At 44.5% G+C, this 23,370-nt stretch overlaps 1 protein-coding gene across 1 annotated transcript in view; it reads right to left on the bottom strand.

The window, feature by feature from the left end:
- The window catches only part of LOC123752824 (alpha-2-macroglobulin-like), an 89,303-nt gene that overhangs the window by 8,367 nt on the left and 57,566 nt on the right, over positions 1–23,370 (bottom strand). The window contains exons 14-16 of the mRNA XM_069314670.1: positions 6,620–6,893; positions 5,725–5,876; positions 3,445–3,657 (exon numbers count right to left, since the gene is read on the bottom strand). Coding sequence (XP_069170771.1) covers positions 3,445–3,657; positions 5,725–5,876; positions 6,620–6,893 — 639 coding nt within the window. The remainder of the gene's footprint in view (positions 1–3,444; positions 3,658–5,724; positions 5,877–6,619; positions 6,894–23,370) is intronic.

Here is a 23,370-nt window from a genome sequence, read left to right as displayed (position 1 = left end):
TTCTTGTTGCCACGTCCAGCAGCTTAGCTCTCCATGTTTCTGGTCCTCCATGCGGGTCTCTGTTCTTCCAATCTATCTTCCCATGGTTGAAGTCTCCCATAATTAGTAGTCCAGATCCATTCCTGCTAGCAACAGAAGCTGCTCTTTCTATTATGTTAATGGTGGCCATGTTGTTTCTATCATATTCCTGTCTAGGTCTTCTGTCATTTGGTGGTGGATTATATATGACTACGACTATAATTTTTTTTCCCTCCATTTGTTACAGTACCTGCTATGTAGTCACTGAAACCTTCACAGCCCTGAATATCCATCTCCTCAAAATCTCAAAAATGTGTGTGTGTGTGTGTGTGTGTAATTACCTAAGTGTAATTACCTAAGTGAAGTTACAGGATGAGAGCTACGCTCGTGGTGTCCCATCTTCCCAGCACTCTTTGCCATATAACGCTTTGAAACTACTGACGGTCTTGGCCTCCACCACCTTCTCCCCTAACTTGAAACTGTGTATGGAGTCAGCCTCTACCACATCACTTCCTAATGCATTCCATTTGTCAACCACTCTGACACTAAAAAAGTTCTTTCTAATATCTCTGTGGCTCATTTGGGCGCTCAGTTTCCACCTGTGTCCTCTTGTGCGTGTGCCCCTTGTGCGTGTGCCCCTTGTGTTAAATAGCCTGTCTTTATCTACCCTATCAATTCCCTTGAGAATCTTGAATGTGGTGATCATGTTCCCCCTAACTCTTCTGTCTTCCAGCGAAGTGAGGTTTAATTCCCGTAGTCTCTCCTCGTAGCTCATACCTCTCAGCTCGGGTACTAGTCTGGTGGCAAATCTTTGAACCTTTTCCAGTTTAGTCTTATCCTTGACTAGATACGGACTCCATGCTGGGGCTGCATACTCCAGGATTGGCCTGACATATGTGGTATACAAAGTTCTGAATGATTCTTTACACAAATTTCTGAATGCCGTTCGTATGTTGGCCAGCCTGGCATATGCCGCTGATGTTATCCTCTTGATATGCGCTGCAGGAGACAGGTCTGGCGTGATATCAACTCCCAAGTCTTTTTCTTTCTCTGACTCTTGAAGAATTTCCTCTCCCAGATAATACCTTGTATTTGGCCTCCTGCTCCCTGCACCTATCTTCATTATATTACATTTGGTTGGGTTAAACTCTAACAACCACTTGTTCGACCATTCCTGCAGTTTGTCTAGGTCTTCTTGAAGCCTCAAACAGTCCTCTTCTGTCTTAATCCTTCTCATATTTTTGGCATCGTCCGCAAACATTGAGAGAAATGAATCTATACCCTCCGAGAGATCATTTACATATATCAGAAGAAAGATAGGACCGAGTACAGAGCCCTGTGGGACTCCACTGGTGACTTCACGCCAATCGGAGGTCTCACCCCTTACCGTAACTCTCTGCTTCCTATTGCTTAGGTACTCCCTTATCCACTGGAGCACCTTACCAGCTGCACCTGCCTGTCTCTACAGCTTATGTACCAGCCTCTTATGCGGTACTGTGTCAAAGGCTTTCCGACAATCCAAGAAAATGCAGTCCGCCCAGCCCTCTCTTTCTTGCTTAATCTGTGTTACCTGGTCATAGAATTCTATTAAGCCAGTCAGGCAAGATTTACCCTCCCTGAACCCATGTTGTCGATTTGTCACGAAGTCCCTTCTCTCCAGATGTGCTACCAGGTTTTTTCTCACGATCTTCTCCATCACCTTGCATGGTATACAAGTTAAGGACACTGGCCTGTAGTTCAGTGCCTCTTGCCTGTCGCCCTTTTTGTATATTGGGACCACATTCGCCGTCTTCCATATTTCTGGTAGGTCTCCCGTCTCCAGTGACCTACTATACACTATGGAGAGTGGCAAGCAAAGTGCCTCTGTACACTCTTTCAGTACCCATGGCGAGATCCCGTCTGGACCAACAGCCTTTCTAACATCCAGGTCCAGCAGATGTCTCTTGACCTCCTCTCTCGTAATTTCAAACTTTTCCAAGGCCGCCTGGTTTACTTCCCTTTCTCCTAGCACAGTGGCCTCACCTTGTTCTGTTGTGACGACCTCTTGGAACCTCTTGTTGAGTTCATCACACACCTCTTTGTCATTCTCTGTATACCTTTCCTAGCCTGTTCTAAGTTTCACTACCTGTTCTTTCACTGTTGTTTTCCTTCTGATATGACTGTGGAGTAGCTTTGGTTCGGTCTTAGCTTTGTTTGCTATATCATTTTCATAACTTTTCTCTGCTTCTCTTCTCACCCTGACATACTCATTCCTGGTTCTCTGGTATCTCTCTCTGCTTTCTGGTGTTCTGTTATTCCGGAAGTTCCTCCACGCCCTTTTGTTCAGTACCTTTGCTTCTATACATGCCCCATTATACCATGGATTCTTCTTTTGCTTCTCGGATTTTTCCTTTTGGGCCGGAATGTATCTGCTTACTGCCTCCTGACACTTTTGGGTGATTTAGTCCAACATATTTTGTACAGACTTAGCTCTGAGGTCTGTGTCCCAAGGTATTTCCCTTAGGAAGATTCTCATCTCCTCATAATTTCCCTTTCGGTATGCCAGCCTTTTTTTTCCTAGTTCTTTTTTTGGGGGGATAATTCCTAGCTCTACCAGGTACTCAAAGTTCAATACACTGTGATCACTCATTCCCAAGGGTGCTCCCATCTTGACTTCCCTTCTATCCCACTCATTTAGGGTAAATATCAGATCAAGCATTGCTGGTTCATCCTCTCCTCTCATTCTTGTTGGATCCTTGACGTGCTGGCTTAGAAAGTTTTTTGTTGCCACGTCCAGCAGCTTAGCTCTCCATGTTTCTGATCCTCCATGCGGGTTTCTGTTCTCCCAATCTATCTTCCCATGGTTGAAGTCTCCCATTCTTAGTAGTCCAGATCCATTCCTGCTAGCAACAGAAGCTGCTCTCTCCATTATGTTAATGGTGGCCATATTGTTTCTATCATATTCCTGTCTGGGTCTTCTGTCATTTGTGTGTGTGTGTGTGTGTGTGTGTATGTGTGTGTGTGTGTGTGTGTGCGTGTGCGTGTGCGTGTGCGTGTGCGTGTGCGTGTGTGTGTGTGTGTGAAAAAATTAGTTGTTTGTAACAGTTAATTGAGTGACAGTTGAGAAGCGGTCCGAAAGAACAGAGCACAACCCCCGCAAGCACAACTAGTTGAATACACACACGCAGCCACAGACACACGCACAGACATACGCTCACACAGCGACAGACACATGCACACACAGCCAGAGACACACGCACACACATGCTTTCACACAGTAACAGACACACGCACACACAGCGACAGACACATGCACACACATACGCACACACAGCCACAGACACACGTACACAGACACACTCACACAGCGACAGACACACGCACACACACATACACTCACACAGCCACAAACACACGTACACAGAAAGACTAACAGAGTAAGCTCACCTGCAAGACAGCACATCCCTGGCCCTCCATAGTGATGGAGACCTTGGTGGGAACAGTGGGCAGCTTTACCAACTGCTGCAGCAGTTTGTTGTCGTCGGTGACGGTGAAGGGGTGTGCCAGGCCGCTAGCTGTCACCGTTGCCACCACGTTCAGAGGTCCCTGGTACAAGTGGGTCTCGTACAGTGCCAGCGCCTGGAGGGCCACCACCGTATCCTGCGTATTGGGCACAAAACGTCCTGTTAGCAAAGACATTTTTCAATTATGATTTTTCCCTAACATTCACGATGCTTCCTTTAATTGAAAATATGTTTCATTATGTACCTATGTGTTTGTCCCAGATTCAACAGCATAGATTTGGAAAAGTTTCAGAAAACATAATTCTTTTGAGCAATTCCAAATTTTATATGCACAGGTTCAAGTATGATATGCGCAATCACTTGCTGTGTACAATCCGCTCTTCATGCGGATATTCTCAAAGTACTTCTGTTCTCATATTACCTAACCCACAGCTGTCACCATCAAACTACCCTAACTCTTACATTTTGTTAACAATTATAATTGCTACAAAGGCTTAATACATTGGGGGTTCTGTGGTACAAGGGCTTAATACACTGGGAGTTCTGTGGTACAAGGGCTTAATACACTGGGAGTTCTGTGGTACAAGGGCTTAATACACTGGGGATTCTGTGGTACAAGGGGTTTAATACGCAGGGAGTTCTGTGGTACAAGGGTTTAATACACAGGGAGTTCTGTGGTACAAGGACTTAATACACTGGGGATTCTGTGCTACAAGGACTTAATACACAGGGAGTTCTGTGGTACAAGGGCTTAATACACTGGAGATTCTGTGGTACAAAGACTTAATACACAGGGAGTTCTGTGGTACAAGGACTTAATACACTGGGAGTTCTGTGGTACAAGGGTTTAATACACAGGGAGTTCTGTGGTACAAGGGCTTAATACACTGGGGATTCTGTGGTACAAGGACTTAATACACAGGGAGTTCTTTGGTACAAGGACTTAATACACAGAGAGTTTTGTGGTACAAGGACTTAATACACAGGGAGTTCTGTGGTACAAGGACTTAATACACAGGGAGTTCTGTGGTACAAGGACTTAATACAATGGGAGTTCTGTGGTACAAGGACTTAATACACAGGGAGTTCTGTGGCACAAGGACTTAATACACTGGGAGTTCTGTGGTATAAGGACTTAATACACTGGAGTGCTACATAGAGGACAGCCTAGAAATATGTTATCTGCTTCACGGTGCTCAACTTGCGTATATTTCTTTGTAAGTTTCTTTCATATCAACATTTCTTTCCTTTAAAAAATATATACGAGTTTTTCTATTGCTAAAGAACATGAATATATAAAAAAATCTGTTAACTTCCACACAATAAAATGGTTGGTTGTATAGGCAAGACATGTGGGTAACAATGATGGTTGTATAGGCAAGACTTGTGGGTAACAATGATGGTTGTATAGGCAAGACTTGTGGGTAACAATGATGGTTGTATAAGCAAGACATGTTGGGTAACGACGATGGATGTATAGGCAAGACATGTTGGGTAACAATGATGGTTGTATAGGCAAGACATGTGGGTAACAATGATGGTTGTATAGGCAAGACATGTGGGTAACAATGATGGTTGTATAGGCAAGACATGTAGGTAACAATGATGGTTGTATAAGCAAGACATGTTGGGTAACGACGATGGTTGTATAGGCAAGACATGTTGGGTAACGACGATGGATGTATAGGCAAGACATGTGGGTAACAATGATGGTTGTATAGGCAAGACATGTGGGTAACAATGATGGTTGTATAGGCAAGACATGTTGGGTAACAATGATGGTTGTATAGGCAAGACATGTGGGTAACAATGATGGTTGTATAGGCAAGACATGTTGGGTAACAATGATGGTTGTATAGGCAAGACATGTGGGTAACAATGATGGTTGTATAGGCAAGACATGTTGGGTAACAATGATGGTTGTATAGGCACGACATGTGGGTAACAATAATGGTTGTATAGGCAAGACATGTTGGGTAATGACGATGGATGTATAGGCAAGACATGTGGGTAACAATGATGGTTGTATAGGCAAGACATTTTGGGTAACAATGATGGTTGTATAGGCAAGACATGTTGGGTAACAATGATGGTTGTATAGGCAAGACATGTGGGTAACAATGATGGTTGTATAGGCAAGACATGTTGGGTAACGACGATGGATGTATAGGCAAGGCATGTGGGTAACGAAGGAGAATACTACCTGTGTGGAATAGAATCCTCCTTGGCCATTCCTCTGCGCCGTGATCCACTTGACCACCTTCCTAGCCTGCTGCTCGTATTGTTTAGGGTCAAGGGTCATCATGGCCATGATGGCGTAGCCAGCTGTTTCCACCCCAACAGCCTTCGTCTTGCCTGATTATACAATACGTAATTGTTGTATGAAACATATCAATCATTTGGACACAGGTAAAATATATCCCTGACCACAAGACACGTAGATAATAATTTTTTTTCGCTTTGCCCATCAGAGCCTCGAACCCAGAACCAACAAAGCTGAGGACTTGTTCTACCAACCAAGCTACGAGCACCCACAATAAGGGAGGAGCTCAGAGAGACAGCTGGTTTCTCAGTCAGATACCAGTTGTGGTGCTTGTAGCCTGGTTGGTAGAACTAAAGTTGTCTGCTTTTGTGGCATTTGGTTCGAGGCTCTGATGGTCTACGTGAATGAAATGTAAAATAAATTAAAACAAATGCTGTAAACAATCATCTTAAAACTAAAATTCTATTTAAAACTTCTTTTTAACCGAACAAAATATATTACGTGAATATTTTGATTAGGCTGCAAATATCAAGCCACAGTACACGGGTTCTTTGATTAGATATATTTATATTGATTTACCTGTGTTTATTTTCAAATATAAATTTTTCTAGGAGTTACATTTAATAATAAAATAATGAATGACATTCGTCTCAATTTTGTTTTGGATTTTAGCTTTATTTAAGGCCTATCAAGCTCGCCTAAAATTATAACCATAACTACTTGTCAGTACAACCAGCAAGATTATTCAGTCGTAAGCAAAGTTAAAGAGAAAATAAATATAGTGCTTACGCACTTACTAAGGTAACACCTTATACCCTTCTTCCCCCGACTATACCTGGTCCCTTGGCCAGCTCCCAGTAAGTGGAGTTCTTTGTCACAACAGCTTGTTCCAGCAATTTCTGGAGAATTACTTCGGCTTCAGGAAGCTTAGCCAAGGCGTAAGCATAGGCTTTGAGCGCCATAACGTAGGGGTCAGAGGAGGAGTCTGCTTGTAGACACTGGGCAGCCAAACAGTCGGCCTGGCTGCATGACTTGTCATTGGCCTCCAGGAGAGCAATCATCACATAGGCTGTTAGAGGCACGGGAGAGTCACTTCCATCAATTCCTCCCTGTTAGAAATGTGATAACATATTGTTATAGGATCGCCTGAGTGTTGAACTCTACTGCATGTTCTTGCAAATTCAATCATCAGTTCCTAACACAACTTACTTTCAATTATTTCATTCTGAAAATCTTCCTCCTCATTTAACCTTAAATTGCGCATCGCATCATATGATGCTTTGACCGACTTTAAGTAAATTACACATCGCATCATATGATGCTTTGGAGTACTATGCCAGATTTAAACGGCCCGCGGATACACGGGGGTTCACCACACCTTCATCAGGGCTCTTGTAAATAGACGCCATTTTTTTTTTAAAATCGTGGGCCAAATTCCCGGGTGTTAGGGGCCTTAGTATTGAGCAAGCTACCAAGCCTGACGCATGCAGCATGAGCTCACAGCACTGCTGTTCAGCTTGTGACCACAACATCGCCTAAAAATACCATAATATACTTGTTCATGCTATTATGTAGTGATATTATTACAGAAAACCCCTGACTGTGATAAAACTGACCAGGGTTCTGATAATAGCAGGATTGTGGTGATATTTAGCATTGTGCTCCAAGGAGGGAGGAGTAATGCAGTGGGAGGGAGGGTAGTGGCGCTGTCTTCTGACTGTGTTTGGTCACCTTTTATTGACTGCACTCACCATACCAGCTTAGTGGTTCGCTATGGTGAACACAAATGTAGATACTTATATATAACGTGTGTATAGAGGGTATAAATAGCGAGAGGAGTAGGTTGGGTGCCGCCATTTTGGTGAGTGCGGTGGCGTCGTCTGCACGACTTATCATGTTGTTTACTGGTGACCACGATGGTCTTTGGGCACCATACCAGTTTACTTGTACAAGTATGATGAATAAAACAGGTAGATACTTATACATAATGTGTGTATATAGCATAATAACACCACAAACAGTAATGTTGGAGGAGAAATATTAGTGAGCCTGGCCTTGAGGGCGGCAGCCACCAGCTGACTGTGTGAGTAGCTATGTCTTTGTGCCTTTACTCACCATACAAGCTTAGATATACAGTTATGGTGAACAAAACATGTAAATACTTATATATAACGTCTGTATATAAAAGCAAAAACAGTATGGTGGGAGGAGAATGGTGGCTAGTCAGGTGAGGTGAGGGAGGGAGGGAGTGGCAGCCAGTGGCGGGCTGCCACTGCCACTCAGCATATATACTTAGTGGTTCGTTATGGTGAACACGAATGTAGATACTTATATATAACGTTTGTATATAGTGAATAAAAGCAAAAACAGTATGGTGGGAGGAGAATGTGGGCAAGTGAGGTGTTGAGGGAGGGAGTGAGTGGCTGGCTGGTGTGTGGCGGTCACTCCTCGTTAATTTTTGACTCATAATAGCAACTTAGTGGTTCGTTATAGTAAACAAAACATGCAGATACTTATATATAACCTGTACATATAGTGTAATAACCGACAAAGTATTATGTTTGATGAACATAATTGAATCAACAATATGTACACCATATTTTTGAGTACAGCGATGATTCACTCATTTTATTATATAAATATATCACAATACACACTATTGAATAATATTACAGCAAAAAAACTATGAAAAATCAATCAGAGACATTGAAATAATTAGGTAATTATCTCTCTGTGGCAACTCAGGCCTGACAGCTGGTGAGCAACAGACCGCCTGGGACTCACGCTGGGTCAGCGCCTGTTTTTTGCCAGACTTCCCTGTCCTATAGCGGGCAATATATGCCACTTACGATTTTTTTATTATTTTTCCCATGATCAGTGAATACAAATTAACAGGTTAGGAAGAAAAAATATATTTTTTTTTGTATGCGCCTGTGGGTGTCAAATGTCAACAGCCATGCGCCATTTAAGGGTTAATATCTAACACTTCTATAGCATATATTTTTTAAATTGTGAATGACTTAGGAAAATTATAACCGCTATTTACTTACATTTGAAAGTTCTGAAAACTTGCACTGAAATAATGGAATGCCTCTTTCTGGGGAAAAGGGTCTCAGGGACATGCAGTAGCTACCAGAACTGAGAGTTCCACACATTCCAGTTACATCAGCCCTTATAAGCCCTCAAAAGTGTACTGGAAACCAAAGGCCAAAATCTTGAACCATCGCAGACGTGCAGGGGATTCACGATCACTTTCTCCAAAGAATTAAACCCCAATAAAGGAAATGAAGCAAAACAGACAAATGCAAAGTTGAAAGAAGGCAAACAAACAATGCAGCAAACTATTCGACAAACAATCCGTCCAGTAGTTTGGTCTTACATCCCCTAGTAACAGCTACTCATCACCAGGTGGCAGCACCACGGAAACTACTGGCTTTCCCCTATCATCATTCCTGTCCTAAGTCAGTAAAAAACCAACCAACAAATGGGGAGATTCACCCTCTGTCGCCAGAGGGTGTGGATGTCGAACTCTGGCTGCCTGTAGCTGTTTGTCGCTGCTTAGTGGTGGCTGCCCGTTAGTGTGGAGCGCCTGCTGCCCGGCCACCGGTTAGCAAAATGGCGGCGGCTGGTAGTGGCCGCATCTGCCATGTAAATACTGTCCAATTGGATTTTTCTGCTACGGTGAATTGGAAACATGTGGCGGTTGCACTTTTGGATGCATTTGACTTGAAGATTCCGAATCTCCTCGGCCTTGAGAAGTTTTCCCCCACACGTGTGGTGGTGACGTTTGCCACGTTACCGGCGGTGACATAACCACGTTTGTTGGCTGTGTGCAGTTTGTGGAGCGTTGGAATGAGCGAACGGTTCCCCTCCCTGGTACAGCTCTATCAGTAGCCGTCTCTTATCTGTGGGCCCCCTGACCTTTGTGAGTGTGCACGGGATGCATGTGACTTTTCAAGAAGCGGAGCTTGGCTCGGTGTTTGCGAGGTCTGGTATGGTGCTACGGCAGCTGCAGGGTCTCCATCTGGGTACTCGTATGCTGCAGATGCGTCTCACGGGGTCCATCCCTTCCAAGCTTTTATGTTGTGGTGTTTATCTCCATGTTTTTTATCATGGTCAGGCCCTCACTTGCTTCCAGTCTGGGGAGAAAGGCCACAATGCGGCCTGGTGTGATGTTCCTCGCATGGAGGCCGCTTCTGTTTTTCGGGTGGAGGATTTCCCTCATAACCCCCTAGGTGTGTGGACGGCCTCCCCGGAGGGTCCTCATCCTGGGGGCTTGCCTGGTCGTGTACCTGCGGCAGATGTGCCTGCAATTCCATCTGTGCCTGGGGTGTCTCCTGTGCTGGCTTCGGTGGAGGACATGGCTGCCCCTGCTTCGCGTCTTCAGCTTCCGGTGTAGGCGGAGGAGCATCAGGTTCCTGGTTCTTCCGTGGTGGTGTGGGTGTGATGCCGGTGCTTCCCATTGAGGGGGTGTTACGGCCCTCTCGGGACGCAACGGGGTTCTCACTCTGATGTTGTTAGAGGAAGATATATGTATCCGTTCCCAAGCCAGTAGTGGCTATCAAGGGATGACATCCGTGACGCAAGTAACTTAAAAGGGAGTAGGGAAAGAAAGTTAAGAACTTAATATAATATAATGTTCACCATCACAGTTTAAATATATAGAATAAAAGAGTACACAAGGGGGAGGGGTATTAACACTTTACAAAGGGGATCATGCACAAACTAGTCTTCTGCTGAAGACTCTTGATCAAGAAGCTAGGTGCTGAGTCCGCGGTGCTTTCTTCGTGGCCTCAAGACGTGTCTTCTGAGAATACCGAGCCTACCCTGGCCACAGGTCAGCCACAACACATGTCCACTGGGGGCACCGTCGTGGAGGCCGTCAACCACACGTCCAGCAGGTCTGCTGGCAGGTACTGAGCCACCAAGGCTGGTACGGCCACTCCACGAACGATATAAGAGGTACGCCCTAGACAGGAGTCTCGTGTGATATCACCAATCACCCTCCTGTCCTCAATACCCCAGTGGATTATCGTCTCCAACCGTCGGTCCCGGGTAAATCCTTTCACTGCCACTCCACTGGCAGGCTTAACACACCACAGTGTTCTTCCGGGGGGACGACGTCACAACAGCTGCAGCAAACTTCACTGTATGGAGACTGGCTGCCTCGGGTAGACTGACTTCACCTTCAACACAGTGGTCCCAGGTCGGCTCTGTAAGCAGACACGTCATCAATAACTGGGACACTAATACATCACACTCATAGGCTCAGATACTAACACCTGACGTATCCAGTCCATAGATGGCGCTGTCGTCGGAGCACCACCTCACCAGAGGTCAGGAGCGGCGGTGTTGAGCGCTGAACCAGACTGGAAACTGGTCCTCGAGGCCAGTACACGCTGTCCTCACCAGGTGTCGTCGTCCGTTTGGCGGGGGTTTCGGGAGCTGACCCACAGATGGCGTGGTTGTCACTGCTCCAGGCTCGGACGTTGGATCCGGGTTCGTAACAGGGGGTGTGCTTCCTGCGGATACGGGTGTCGTCGTCTCCCCGGTGGTTATCCTCGATGGTGGCGGCGTTCCTGATGCCTGTGTTGCACGGCCACCTTTTGCCCCTCTTGGCAGTGTGTTCCGTGAGGGGGCAGTGTGCTCCCCTGCCCCTCACCAGAAGTGCACTTCAGGGGTGGGGGCGGGGGGCTCGCGCAGTAGGGAGCCCCCTGGCAAGCAGGTTGAGGCTTCGCAAAGGCTTGGCCTCGGATGGTGCCCCCTCCCTTCCTCCTAATTCTCCTGCATCTGCTGAGGATTCCGGAGGTGATGTGGTGCCTGATGGTGGCGCACTTTCCTTGATGATGGTGGGCTTGAGTGGTACCAGGACAGTGGCGGCAGGGTCTCGGCAGGCTTTACTGGGTGATACCGGCACCGTTCGCTTCCTGAAGGTCCGAGGCCCGGAGTTTCTGTGGGTTCCTCCTCCATGGAGCTGCAGGCATTGGCCCTCGCTTTGCAGACCCTGCCTCTGCAGTGAGTGCCGGTGTTACCCCTGGTGGGCCTGTGGGGTTAGGGGGTCCTTGATGGGTTTCAATTGCACTTGCTTTTGTTTGCGCGTCTTTGAATGTACGTGGTCTGAATGTGCTTGCGATCCAGTTGGGCCTTGTGGATGTGCTTTGGGAGCAGCGTGTGGATGTGGCGCTGATCCAGGAGCACAATGCTCGGGATGTGTCTGTTCTGCCAGGGTTGTGTGCTGATTTTCATATTGTGTTGATCCTGCCGAGAACGTCCTTTGGGGGGACGCTCATGTTATTTTCATGGAGGGCTTCTATTTCCGTGCCTCACACGGAAATGGATGAAGATGGGTGGGTCTTATTTGTGTGGGCAGAGTTTTGGGGGGTTGGAATTCTGTTCTTGACGGTGTACAGGGGTGGCACATCGTTGGGACCAGGAACTATTTTTTCGGGAGGGGCTACCGCCCTTCCTCTGGCATGATACGAGGGATTTGATCTTTCATGGGGATTTTAATTGCGTCACGAGTGTGCGGAATATTTCTAGTGCCCACCCGCAGAATGTTTCGGCCGCTTTGTGTGAGATTTTGCGTTCATGCGGTTTTCAGGATACTGCCGTTTTGTGTGGCAGCCCACTGGAGAATACCTTCGCTGCATGTCGGGCATGTTCTAGGATAGATAGGTTCTATGTTTCTCGTGGGAAGTGTTCTGTGTTGGACCTTCGCACGGTACCGGTGGCTTTGTCTGATCATTGTTTGGTGGTGGTCCGGGTTGGTGTCTGGATACAGGTCTGGGTTGGTAGAAACTTAATTGCCGGTTGTTACGTTGTCCGCGTATATGTGCCCAGTTTTTTGTCTGGTTGGTTGGGATCCTTGCCTGGAGGGCTGCCTTCTCTTCTCTCTTCGTTTGGTGGAAGTGGTGTAAGGTGAAGTGTTGGAGGTTTTTTGTCGCTAAGCAGGAGGCAGCCAGGAGGTTTGGCCTGCTGCGGGTTGCTTCAGGCTCGACTGTCTAGTGTGTATGTGCAGTTGAATGCTGGGGTTTACTGCTTTGGGGAGATTTTTTAGTGTAAGGAGCGTATTTGTAGGTTGCATACAGAGTTGGCTGAAGGAGTTCGGGTGTGTGCTCGTGTGGCTGAGCGTGTGGATGGGGAGAGGCTCTTCCCCCTTTCTTTTAGGGTGGGAGAAGGCTGCGAGGGATTCTGTTCTTCTTACGGGCCTTCGCCAGCCTGATGGTTCTGTTTTTTCTTGCATGGAGGGGGTTCTGCTTTACATGCGGCGGTAATTGAAGGCTCTCTATGGGGCGGTGCAAGGGGATGGTGTGCTCGCAGATTTTTTTTTGGATGGGTGTACCCTGGTTTGTCAGAGGCGGAGTGTGCCCGCTTGGTGAGGGATGTTTCGTTGAGGGAACTCCTGGATGTGGTCCGGTCGTTTCGTATGGGAAAGGTGCCCGGTGTGGATGGCCTTCCCGTTGAGTTCTATATTACCTTTTGGGATGTGTTGGGGGAGGTCCTTTTGGAGGTGGTGCAGGCTTGTCTGCAGGTGCGTGCCCTGCCTGACTCCTATTGTGATGGGGACGGGCGGCTGCTCCCGAAGCCGAGCGATTTGTAGTTTTTTTTTTAATTGGAGGCCTATTACGCTCTTCAATGTTGATTATAAGATTTTGTCTAAGGTTTTAGCTTGTCGCTGTGGCGTTGTCAGGCATCGGTGGTCTCTGTAGAGCAGTTTTGTGGTGTTACTGGTCGTGCCCTTGTGAATTGCAATTCTTTGATTCGTGACGTACTTCTGTACGCGTCCGAGAATCGCTTTTCAGCGGCGATGATCAGCTTGGACTGGTCGAAGGCCTTCAATCGGGTGTCGTTGACGTTTGAGTTCCGTGCGATGGAGCGGTTTGGTTTCCGTCGATGTATGTGGATTGGGTGCGCATGTTGTATGCCAGGTGTCACAGTCGCATTTGTGTGAATGGGTTTTTTAGTTCCTTTTTTCGATTTGCCGTTCTGTGCATCAGGGGTGCCCCATGTCTATGCTCTTGTATGTGATGTTTCAGGAACGTCTTTTTCGGGCGGTCAAGGCTTGTTCCTTGATTGTGCCTCCTCTATTGCCTTCCGTCTTCGGCAGCCTATTTGCGGGTATGCTGACGATACCGTTTGGTTTTGGCTACATTGGGTTCGGTTGGTGCTGTTCAGGACGTTCTCGTGCAGTTTGAGTCTGCCACGGGGGCATATCCTGCAAAGTTGGGTTTGATGGGTATCGGTGAGTGGGCCTCCTGCCTGGTGTAAGGAGGGTCGGGGTTTCCGGTGGTCTCGTCGCTTCGGGTTTTTGGGGTTACCTGGTTTGCCTCTTATGACTGTTCCTTGGAGTAGAATTTAATAGCTGTCTCTCATTCAGTTGGGGTTGCGGTTAGGTTATTGTCGTGTCGTCAGTTGACGATCTACCAGCGGGCGTTGGTTGTTGCGTGTAAGGTTCTGTTGCGAGTGTGGTTGATGGCTCGGTGCTTTCCTTTGGATCGCCGGAAGGCCTTGGATCTGGAGAGCCTGGTGTACAGGTATGTGTGGTGTGGTCATTATAAGCCGGTATGTCATTCGACGCTGGTGTTAGGGGTGAGGGAGGGAGGTGTTGGTATTCCCGACGTCTTTACTAAGGCCAGGGCCCTCTTCTGGGTCTCGCTGTGTCAGGGGCTGGTTCTGGGCGGGAGGGGGGGGGGGGTTTAATGCGCTGTTTTTTTTCTGCTCAATTCGGTTCAGTTGCTTTGCTTGGTTAATTTGAAGGTTAGTTGGGAGGTAGCTTTGTTTACCCCCCTGTTTATTCTTGGGTCGTGGAGGTTCTTTGGGCGCTCTGCCGTCATCCTTTTTTTGTTTTCCTTTTCGTGTAAGGCTATATATAGGGTGTTGTTGCCTCGGAGGACTTGTTACCGTGTTGGATTGGGGTGGCATCTGGTCGTGTTTGAGGGGGAGGGTCTTGGCGCCTCAGCAGCGGGAGTTAATGTTGCAGTTTCTGCAATTGTCGCTGGTGACAAATGAGCGGTTTTGTTTGCTTGGCTTGCGTGATTCTGCGGCGTGTGTGCACTGTGGCTTTAGTGAATCGCAGGTGCATGTCTTTTATTTTTGTGACCAGTTGCAGGGGGTTGGTTGCCTGGTATCAGGATGTCCTGGAGGTGTTTTCTGGACCGGAGTGTCGGAGTGGTGTTTTGCAGTTTTTGTTCTTGCATTTTCTGGGTTGTTTGCAGAGGGTGTGCAAAACGTTGTGTTTTGGTTGTGGATTATGTGTTTTGTGTGTGGTTTGGGAGGCGGGAGGGTTATGGGGTCACTCGCATTTTATTTTTGTGTGAGGGTGCATGTGGTTTACCTGGTGGTGGTTGCAACGCGCTTTTCCTGCAGAGTTTGGTCAGTGGTTTACGTATGCCTATGTTAGTGGGTTCCTTTTGAGTGCTTCGGTTGGGGCGTTGTTATGGGTTTGGGGGGTTGAGGAGGTTTCAGGGGGTTGCTTTAGCTGTGTGTTCCCTTCCCCGTCCCTTTGGGCCTCCTTGGCGGGGGTTGCATGTGGTTGTGTGTGTCTTCCTTGTGGTTGTGCTGCTCCTGTACGCGTGTGGTGTGTTTTCGTGCCTCCGGTCACCGAGTGTGTCGGTGTGCATGGGGAGTGTGGGTTTGGGGGCTGTTTTCGACTTCTGCGTGGACCTGAGTTTTTCTGTTTTTTAGTTTTTCAGTTTTTTTTTTGGTCCTCGTCCGCCTTGGCCTATGCTCTTTGTATTTGAGTGTTTTGTTGCTGTGTGGTGTGCAGTTGTGGTGTGGGTGGTTGTGTGTGTATTTTTCTTGTTGTTTGCATGGGTGTTTCGTGTGCGTGTTCAGGTTTTTCTGTGCTTTTGTCTCTATGTATATATTTTTGTGTCTTGTGTGTTTGTCCTGTGCTCCTTTGTTAATGTGTGTGCGTGGTGTGGTTGGCGTTGTGTGCGTGGTCATTTATCCACGTCTGTTATGTGTCTGTTTTCTGTATTCGGTTGAGAGTGTGTTTTATGTTATTTATGTTCTTTATTTTATGTATTTTTCTGTGTTCTGTTATATGTTACTACGTATCTGTGTTCTGTTTAGACTTGTTTTTTATGATGCCCGTGTCGGGATATCGGGGTTTTGCCCTGTATTGTGTTATATTTTTTATGTGTCGCTTGTGTATGTTTTTTTTGTTTTTAACTGTTCCTGATGCTCTTTACTGTTCCTGTTACTGTCCCTGTTTACTGTTCTTCATTGTTATTTTATATATGTACCGGATTTCTTTTGTGTTTTGTGTGTTTTGGTATTTGTTTTATTTTTAAAAATTAAAAAAAAATAATGGGGCCCACTAATGACCCTCAGAAGGAGGGGTTTCATTTTATACAATGTAGTTTATCTAGGAGGGGGGCTGAACTGTGGCTCCCTGTAGCTCACCTCTGAAAAGATAAAAATGGGACTTACCAGGGAAGAGAGCAAAGATCAGCCCACCTTTGGTGGGTAGATCTTTGACATATATGAGGGAAACTCCTTCCAAGGTCCACACAAGCTCAAAGGGACCAAGAAAACCAAGTAATGAAATGATTCGTGGTATATCCAAAGAGCCCTTAAAAAACGAAGCCCACGAAAAATAAGAAAATTCTGTCAGCAAAGCCGCAAGGTCCCAAATAACACGTGCCCAAAGACACACTGCGGCTTTCTAAATACAAAACCGTGAAGTGCTGCAATCAGACAACAAAGGATGCACTCCCTGCCAAACAAATCAAAGACCAATACCCAAAGGACCCATCTGAACGCCAACCGTCTCAATCTGACAAAAAAAAAAAAAAAAAAAAAAAGAGGAAAAAATACGCCATGGACGAAAGAACAAAACGCACACTTCCAGAGGAGAGCGAGAAGCTTCTCAACACCACAACTGGAAGCAATGCCCAACAAAAACAAAGACCTCCAAGGAGAAGTCATAGACCAAAGGGACAACCGAGAACAGAGGAGACGAAAAAACCCTGATCCAGAGACCAAGATGGTCAAGGAGTAAAATGAGCAGGCCAAAGGTGAACAATTGCCAGAGACAATTTGGAAAATGATGTCAAGATAGTATAGACACCGAAGGACAGCAAAAGTAGCTCCTCCTAGACCGAATTACAAAGAGGCGACAGAATTCAGCACATGATGTTGACCAACAAACAACTAAGATTAAAAGAGAGAGGACCACCACAACTGAAGACAAACCATAAAGTGATACAAATGAGTGAAACCTTATACTGCCCCTGCGACAAATGAGGCAGTTATGATTCTTAAGCTTATTTATAGCTCGCCATACAGATGGCGAAAGATCAGAGTAAGAAACTCCACGCATGAAGAGTCCAGAACGTCAAACCAGAGGGAAAAATCTCTGGAGAGATTTGCTGAGAGACATGTGATCGGAAAAAAGGTGCTTCAAATGATTATTGTGTATGTAAACATTCAGTGTGTGGAAAATTTCCGCCAACTACATCGTTATTATAATCATAGAAATGAAGTACATCAGAATAATTATTTCTATATCATACATCTGAATCCTACATCAGAATTATATCAAAATCATCTATTAGATCCTACACGACAATACCACAACGGTAACGTCCAGCATTAGGCCTATGTATGCCTACGTGACTTTGCTCCTGTATCTTCAAGGATCTATAAAGTTCAATAAAAAGCTGTCTTAATTGAAATACCATTGCAACATGTTTTGGACTTCCGGTGATGTATTTTCAAGTTCTAAATAAAGAATCAATCTGTACTACTAGTACTATCTATAATCATTAGATCCAATACATATTCATCTTTCAATCCCGATTGCTCTCAATAATCTGTCTAGACATTAACAATTATTAATCCATATTCAATGTTGGCCTCTATCACTTGAGAGAGGGAGGAGCTACCTCCGAGAGCAAGTGTCCACGAGCGCCTTGAGGCCCAGAACCCATTGTTTACATACAGAGTGAACACGTGACGATGCTTGAGACTTTTATAATAAGACTAACCCCGCACAAACAATATAATAATCACCAGAATAGCTCCCTAAGACACTCAGGGAGGTGGTGAACTATAAATCAGAACAAATTACTGATACATGTATCTAAATACGAGTGTAGAGAGCGGTACCCCCAGCATGTGTTGACTGTTGACCGCTCACCACTACCACGGATAGCTTAATCCTCATAAAAACTCTTCAGCGTGTATCTATTCACTGCAGCAATGCGGTTATATCATTAAAATACTGTGGCTAATCTCATCAGGAGAGAGATAATCTGGCAACTGGTCAGTTGGGCATCAGTTCTCAATTTGGATATTTATTAGTTATTATAGTTATTACTAGTTATTTGTCTTAACTAGTTATTAGTATTAACTAGTTATTATTAGTTATAACTAGTTATTAGTATTAACTAGTTATTATTAGTTATAACTAGTTATTTACTAGTTATTACTAGTTATTACAGTTATTATTATAAAAGTAATTATAGTTAATAACTGGATAATTATTAGTTACAAACATCAGTTATTAAGTGTTTGTAGAATGTAAATTGGTCAATTGCATGCTCTTATGACCTTAATATGTCCATATAAATTGTTAATCGTTATGTAGAGGGGAAAAATTAAGCAATCAAGTGAGCATCTATCTTAATCTTTACAATTTGTTCTGAATATATGTACAAATATCTGTATATATATATATATATATATATATATATATATATATATATATATATATATACATATATATATATATATATATATATATATATATATATATATATATATATATATATATATATATATATATATATATATATATATATATGCAACAATGATCACAAAAACACTGATCAAAGTATGCAGAATAACCACATATGAAAAATAGAAAATGCTTAACGCGTTTTCGGCTAATTCACCTTCATCAGAGCAAAGTAGAATTCTACTTTGTTTCTATGATGTTTCTATGATGGTGTCTGACGCGACACGAGCGCGTTTCGTAAAACTTATTACATTTTCAAAGACTTTAGTTTACAAGTACACAACTGAATAGAACTTACACATCTCGGTTTTGTTTATATCTACATTTGAGTGAGGTGGATGGGGTGAGGTGGCATTAATAGGGTTTTAATTTCATCAACACAAGACAGAACAAGAGGTGGCATTAATAGGGTATTAATTTCATCAACACAAGACAGAACACGAAACAATGGGTATTGAAATGGAAGTGATTGTAGAAAGCCTATTGGTCCATATTTCTTGATGCTTCTATATTGGAGCAGAGTCTTGAGGTGGGTAGAATATAGTTGTGCATTAATTGGCTGTTGATTGCTGGTGTTGACTTCTTAATGTGTAGTGCCTCGCAAACGTCAAGCCGCCTGCTATCGCTGTATCTATCGATGATTTCTGTGTTGTTTACTAGGATTTCTCTGGCGATGGTTTGGTTGTGGGAAGAGATTATATGTTCCTTAATGGAGCCCTGTTGTTTATGCATCGTTAAACGCCTAGAAAGAGATGTTGTTGTCTTGCCTATATACTGGGTTTTTTGGAGCTTACAGTCCCCAAGTGGGCATTTGAAGGCATAGACGACGTTGGTCTCTTTTAAAGCGTTCTGCTTTGTGTCTGGAGAGTTTCTCATGAGTAGGCTGGCCGTTTTTCTGGTTTTATAGTAAATCGTCAGTTGTATCCTCTGATTTTTGTCTGTAGGGATAACGTTTCTATTAACAATATCTTTCAGGACCCTTTCCTTTGTTTTATGAGCTGTGGAAAAGAAGTTCCTGTAAAATAGTCTAATAGGGGGTATAGGTGTTATGTTAGTTGTCTCTTCAGAGGTTGCATGGCGTTTCACTTTCCTTCTTATGATGTCTTCGTTGAAACCATTGGAGAAGCCGTTGTTGACTAGGACCTGCCTTACCCTACAGAGTTCTTCGTCAACTTGCTTCCATTCTGAGCTGTGGCTTAGAGCACGGTCGACATATGTGTTAACAACGCTCCTCTTGTACCTGTCTGGGCAGTCGCTGTTGGCATTTAGGCACATTCCTATGTTCGTTTCCTTAGTGTAGACTGCAGTGTGGAAACCTCCGCTCTTTTCCATGACTGTTACATCTAGAAAGGGCAGCTTCCCATCCTTTTCCATCTCGTAAGTGAAATGCAGCACGGAACTCTGCTCAAATGCCTCCTTCAGCTCCTGCAGATGTCTGACATCAGGTACCTGTGTAAAAATGTCGTCAACATACCTGCAGTATATGGCCAGTTTCAAGTTCATGTCGACTAAGACTTTTTGCTCGATGGTACCCATGTAAAAGTTTGCAAACAGGACACCTAGGGGAGAACCCATGGCGACCCCATCTACTTGCTTATACATGTGCCCATCTGGGCTCAAGAAGGGTGTCTCTTTAGTACAAGCTTGGAGTAGTTTCCTTAGAATATTTTCGAGTATGTCAAGAGGAGTACAGGCTGGATCACGATACACTCTGTCGGCTATCATCCCGATTGTCTCGTCCACAGGTACGTTGGTAAACAGCGATTCTACATCCAACGAGGCTCTTATCCCTGTGGCCCGTGTGCCCCGCAGTAAGTCAACAAATTCCTTTGGAGACTTCAGGCTGAAGGCGCAAGGAACATAAGGAGTCAGCAGGCCGTTGAGTCGCTTCGCCAGTCTGTACATGGGTGTGGGTATCTGGCTAATGATTGGCCGAAGTGGGTTTCCAGGCTTGTGTGTCTTGACATTTCCATACGCATATCCAGGTGGGGAATATAAACCTGCTCCAATTTAGAAGCATCAAGAAATATGGACCAATAGGCTTTCTACAATCACTTCCATTTCAATACCCATTGTTTCGTGTTCTGTCTTGTGTTGATGAAATTAATACCCTATTAATGCCACCTCTTGTTCTGTCTTGTGTTGATGAAATTAATACCCTATTAATGCCACCTCACCCCATCCACCTCACTCAAAAGTAGATATAAACAAAACCGAGATGTGTAAGTTCTATTTAGTTGTGTACTTGTAAACTAAAGTCTTTGAAAACGTAATAAGTTTTACGAAACGCGCTCGTGTCGCGTCAGACTAGAAATAAAAAAGAATTTTGGAGAATTGATTTTTGAATTACCTCCAACAGTGAAAAGAAATGTACGAAAAATTGAGAAAATTCGTGTTAGAATTATTAATCTTACTTTTTCGGTCATATTTAATAATATATGTCTACAGGAAAGACTGCTACCAAAATATACTAATATATATATATATATATATATATATATATATATATATATATATATATATATATATATATATATATATATATATATATATATATATATATATATATATATATATATATATATATTGGTGTATACTGGCAGCAGGTTTTCTTTCAAACATGTTTCATTGAATATGACCGCATATTCTGTATTTATTATTTTCTGGTTTAGGGCTTCTATCCCTCTAACTATTTTCTTAGCATCAGGGCTTAATTGAAATAGGAGTTCTCCAAAACTCATTTTCGTACTTTTAAGGTGAAAAAAAGAAGTGATTTACTATAGTGTATTACACTTATTTGTATAATTTGCACGACGTTTCGAACCTCCATGGTTCATTCTCAAGTGAACAGATCTTACAATACTAGTTGATTTTATACCCGCATTAGGTCAGGTGATAATACAATGAAGGTGAAAACATGGGGGGATACATAAGGGATAAACATAGGGGCTGCAGAAGGCTTATTGGCCCATACGAGGCATCTCCTATCTAAACACAAAGATTAATCCAGTGTAATTGGCCTGTTATGTTGGACATTGTCTTCTGTGTTGGCATCGATATGTTCTTGTCTTGTCCTTACTCTCATGGTGGGTAGAGTAAATAGTTCCGTGATTTGGGTGTTCATGGTAGGTCGCTCTATTCTTATGTGAATTGCCTCAAGAATTTGTAATCTTCTTGAATCTTGGGTTTTGTCTATTATGCAAGTATTCTTGTTCAACATTTCTCTTGTTAGAGTAATGTCATGGGCTTGTCTCATGTGATTCCTAGGGGCACCAGATTGAAGATGGCATGTCAAACGCCTCGTCAGCTTGGTCGACGTCATACCAATGTACTTACATTGAAGGTTACATCCTTCGTGGGGGCAAGTGTACATGTATACAACGCTTGACTGCTGTAGAGGGTTCTCCGTCGGCTTCGGGCTGTTTTTGATAAGGAGTTCGGAAGTCTTCTTGGTTTTGTAGAATATTATCAGGTTTATGTTTTGGTTAGGAGTAGTGCTTTTTACTCCTTTACGGATTATTTCTTTTCATTATTCTTTCCTCTTTTATATGTTCACTGTGCATGGTTGATTTGTAATATAATTTTATTGGGGGTGTTGTGGTTTCTGTTCTAGGTTCTGAATTATACCAACGGTCCAAGTGTCTTCTTATAGCAGCGTTTATTTCCGCGTTGCTATATCCGTTGTTCACCAATACCTGAGTTACTCTTTCAAACTCTCTACTCACGTTGCTCCATTCAGAGCAGTGGGTAAGCGCTCGACGAATATAAGCATTGAGAACACTGGCTTTGTATCTTTGGGGGCACTCACTTCTACCGTTCAGGCATAATCCTATGTTGGTGGGCTTGGTATATACGTTGGTGCTTAAAGAGGTTCCTGTTTTTGTTATTAGCAAAATAACAAAAATAGCCTCGGCTATCACTTCCTTTTGACGGCCGTGATGGTCAAGCGGATTAAGGCGCCCTGTAGTTACCAGTTGCGTTGCTTCTGGGAGTATGGGTTCGAGTCACTTCTGGGGTGTGAGTTTTCATTCGCATATAGTCCTGGGGACCATTCAGGCTTGTTCGCATTTGTGTTCCTCACGTGTGCCCCAAAGAATGAGGTGATTTGGTGAAATGCTATGCCCAAGATTACCATCCGAGTTGCCGTCGGGGAAGTGGCTCAAATAGCCTCGGCTATCACTTCCTTTTGACGGCCGTGATGGTCAAGCGGATTAAGGCGCCCTGTAGTTACCAGTTGCGTTGCTTCTGGGAGTATGGGTTCGAGTCACTTCTGGGGTGTGAGTTTTCATTCGCATATAGTCCTGGGGACCATTCAGGCTTGTTCGCATTTGTGTTCCTCACGTGTGCCCCAAAGAATGAGGTGATTTGGTGAAATGCTATGCCCAAGATTACCATCCGAGTTGCCGTCGGGGAAGTGGCTCAAATAGCCTCGGCTATCACTTCCTTTTGACGGCCGTGATGGTCAAGCGGATTAAGGCGCCCTGTAGTTACCAGTTGCGTTGCTTCTGGGAGTATGGGTTCGAGTCACTTCTGGGGTGTGAGTTTTCATTCGCATATAGTCCTGGGGACCATTCAGGCTTGTTTGCATTTGTGTTCCTCACGTGTGCCCCAAAGAATGAGGTGATTTGGTGAAATGCTATGCCCAAGATTACCATCCGAGTTGCCGTCGGGGAAGTGGCTCAAATAGCCTCGGCTATCACTTCCTTTTGACGGCCGTGATGGTCAAGCGGATTAAGGCGCCCTGTAGTTACCAGTTGCGTTGCTTCTGGGAGTATGGGTTCGAGTCACTTCTGGGGTGTGAGTTTTCATTCGCATATAGTCCTGGGGACCATTCAGGCTTG

This window comes from Procambarus clarkii, chromosome 79, assembly GCF_040958095.1.
Source record: "Procambarus clarkii isolate CNS0578487 chromosome 79, FALCON_Pclarkii_2.0, whole genome shotgun sequence".
Lineage (NCBI taxonomy): Eukaryota > Metazoa > Arthropoda > Malacostraca > Decapoda > Cambaridae > Procambarus > Procambarus clarkii.
Note: the sequence above shows the minus strand (reverse complement) of the source record. Positions and strands in the feature narration are given on the sequence as shown.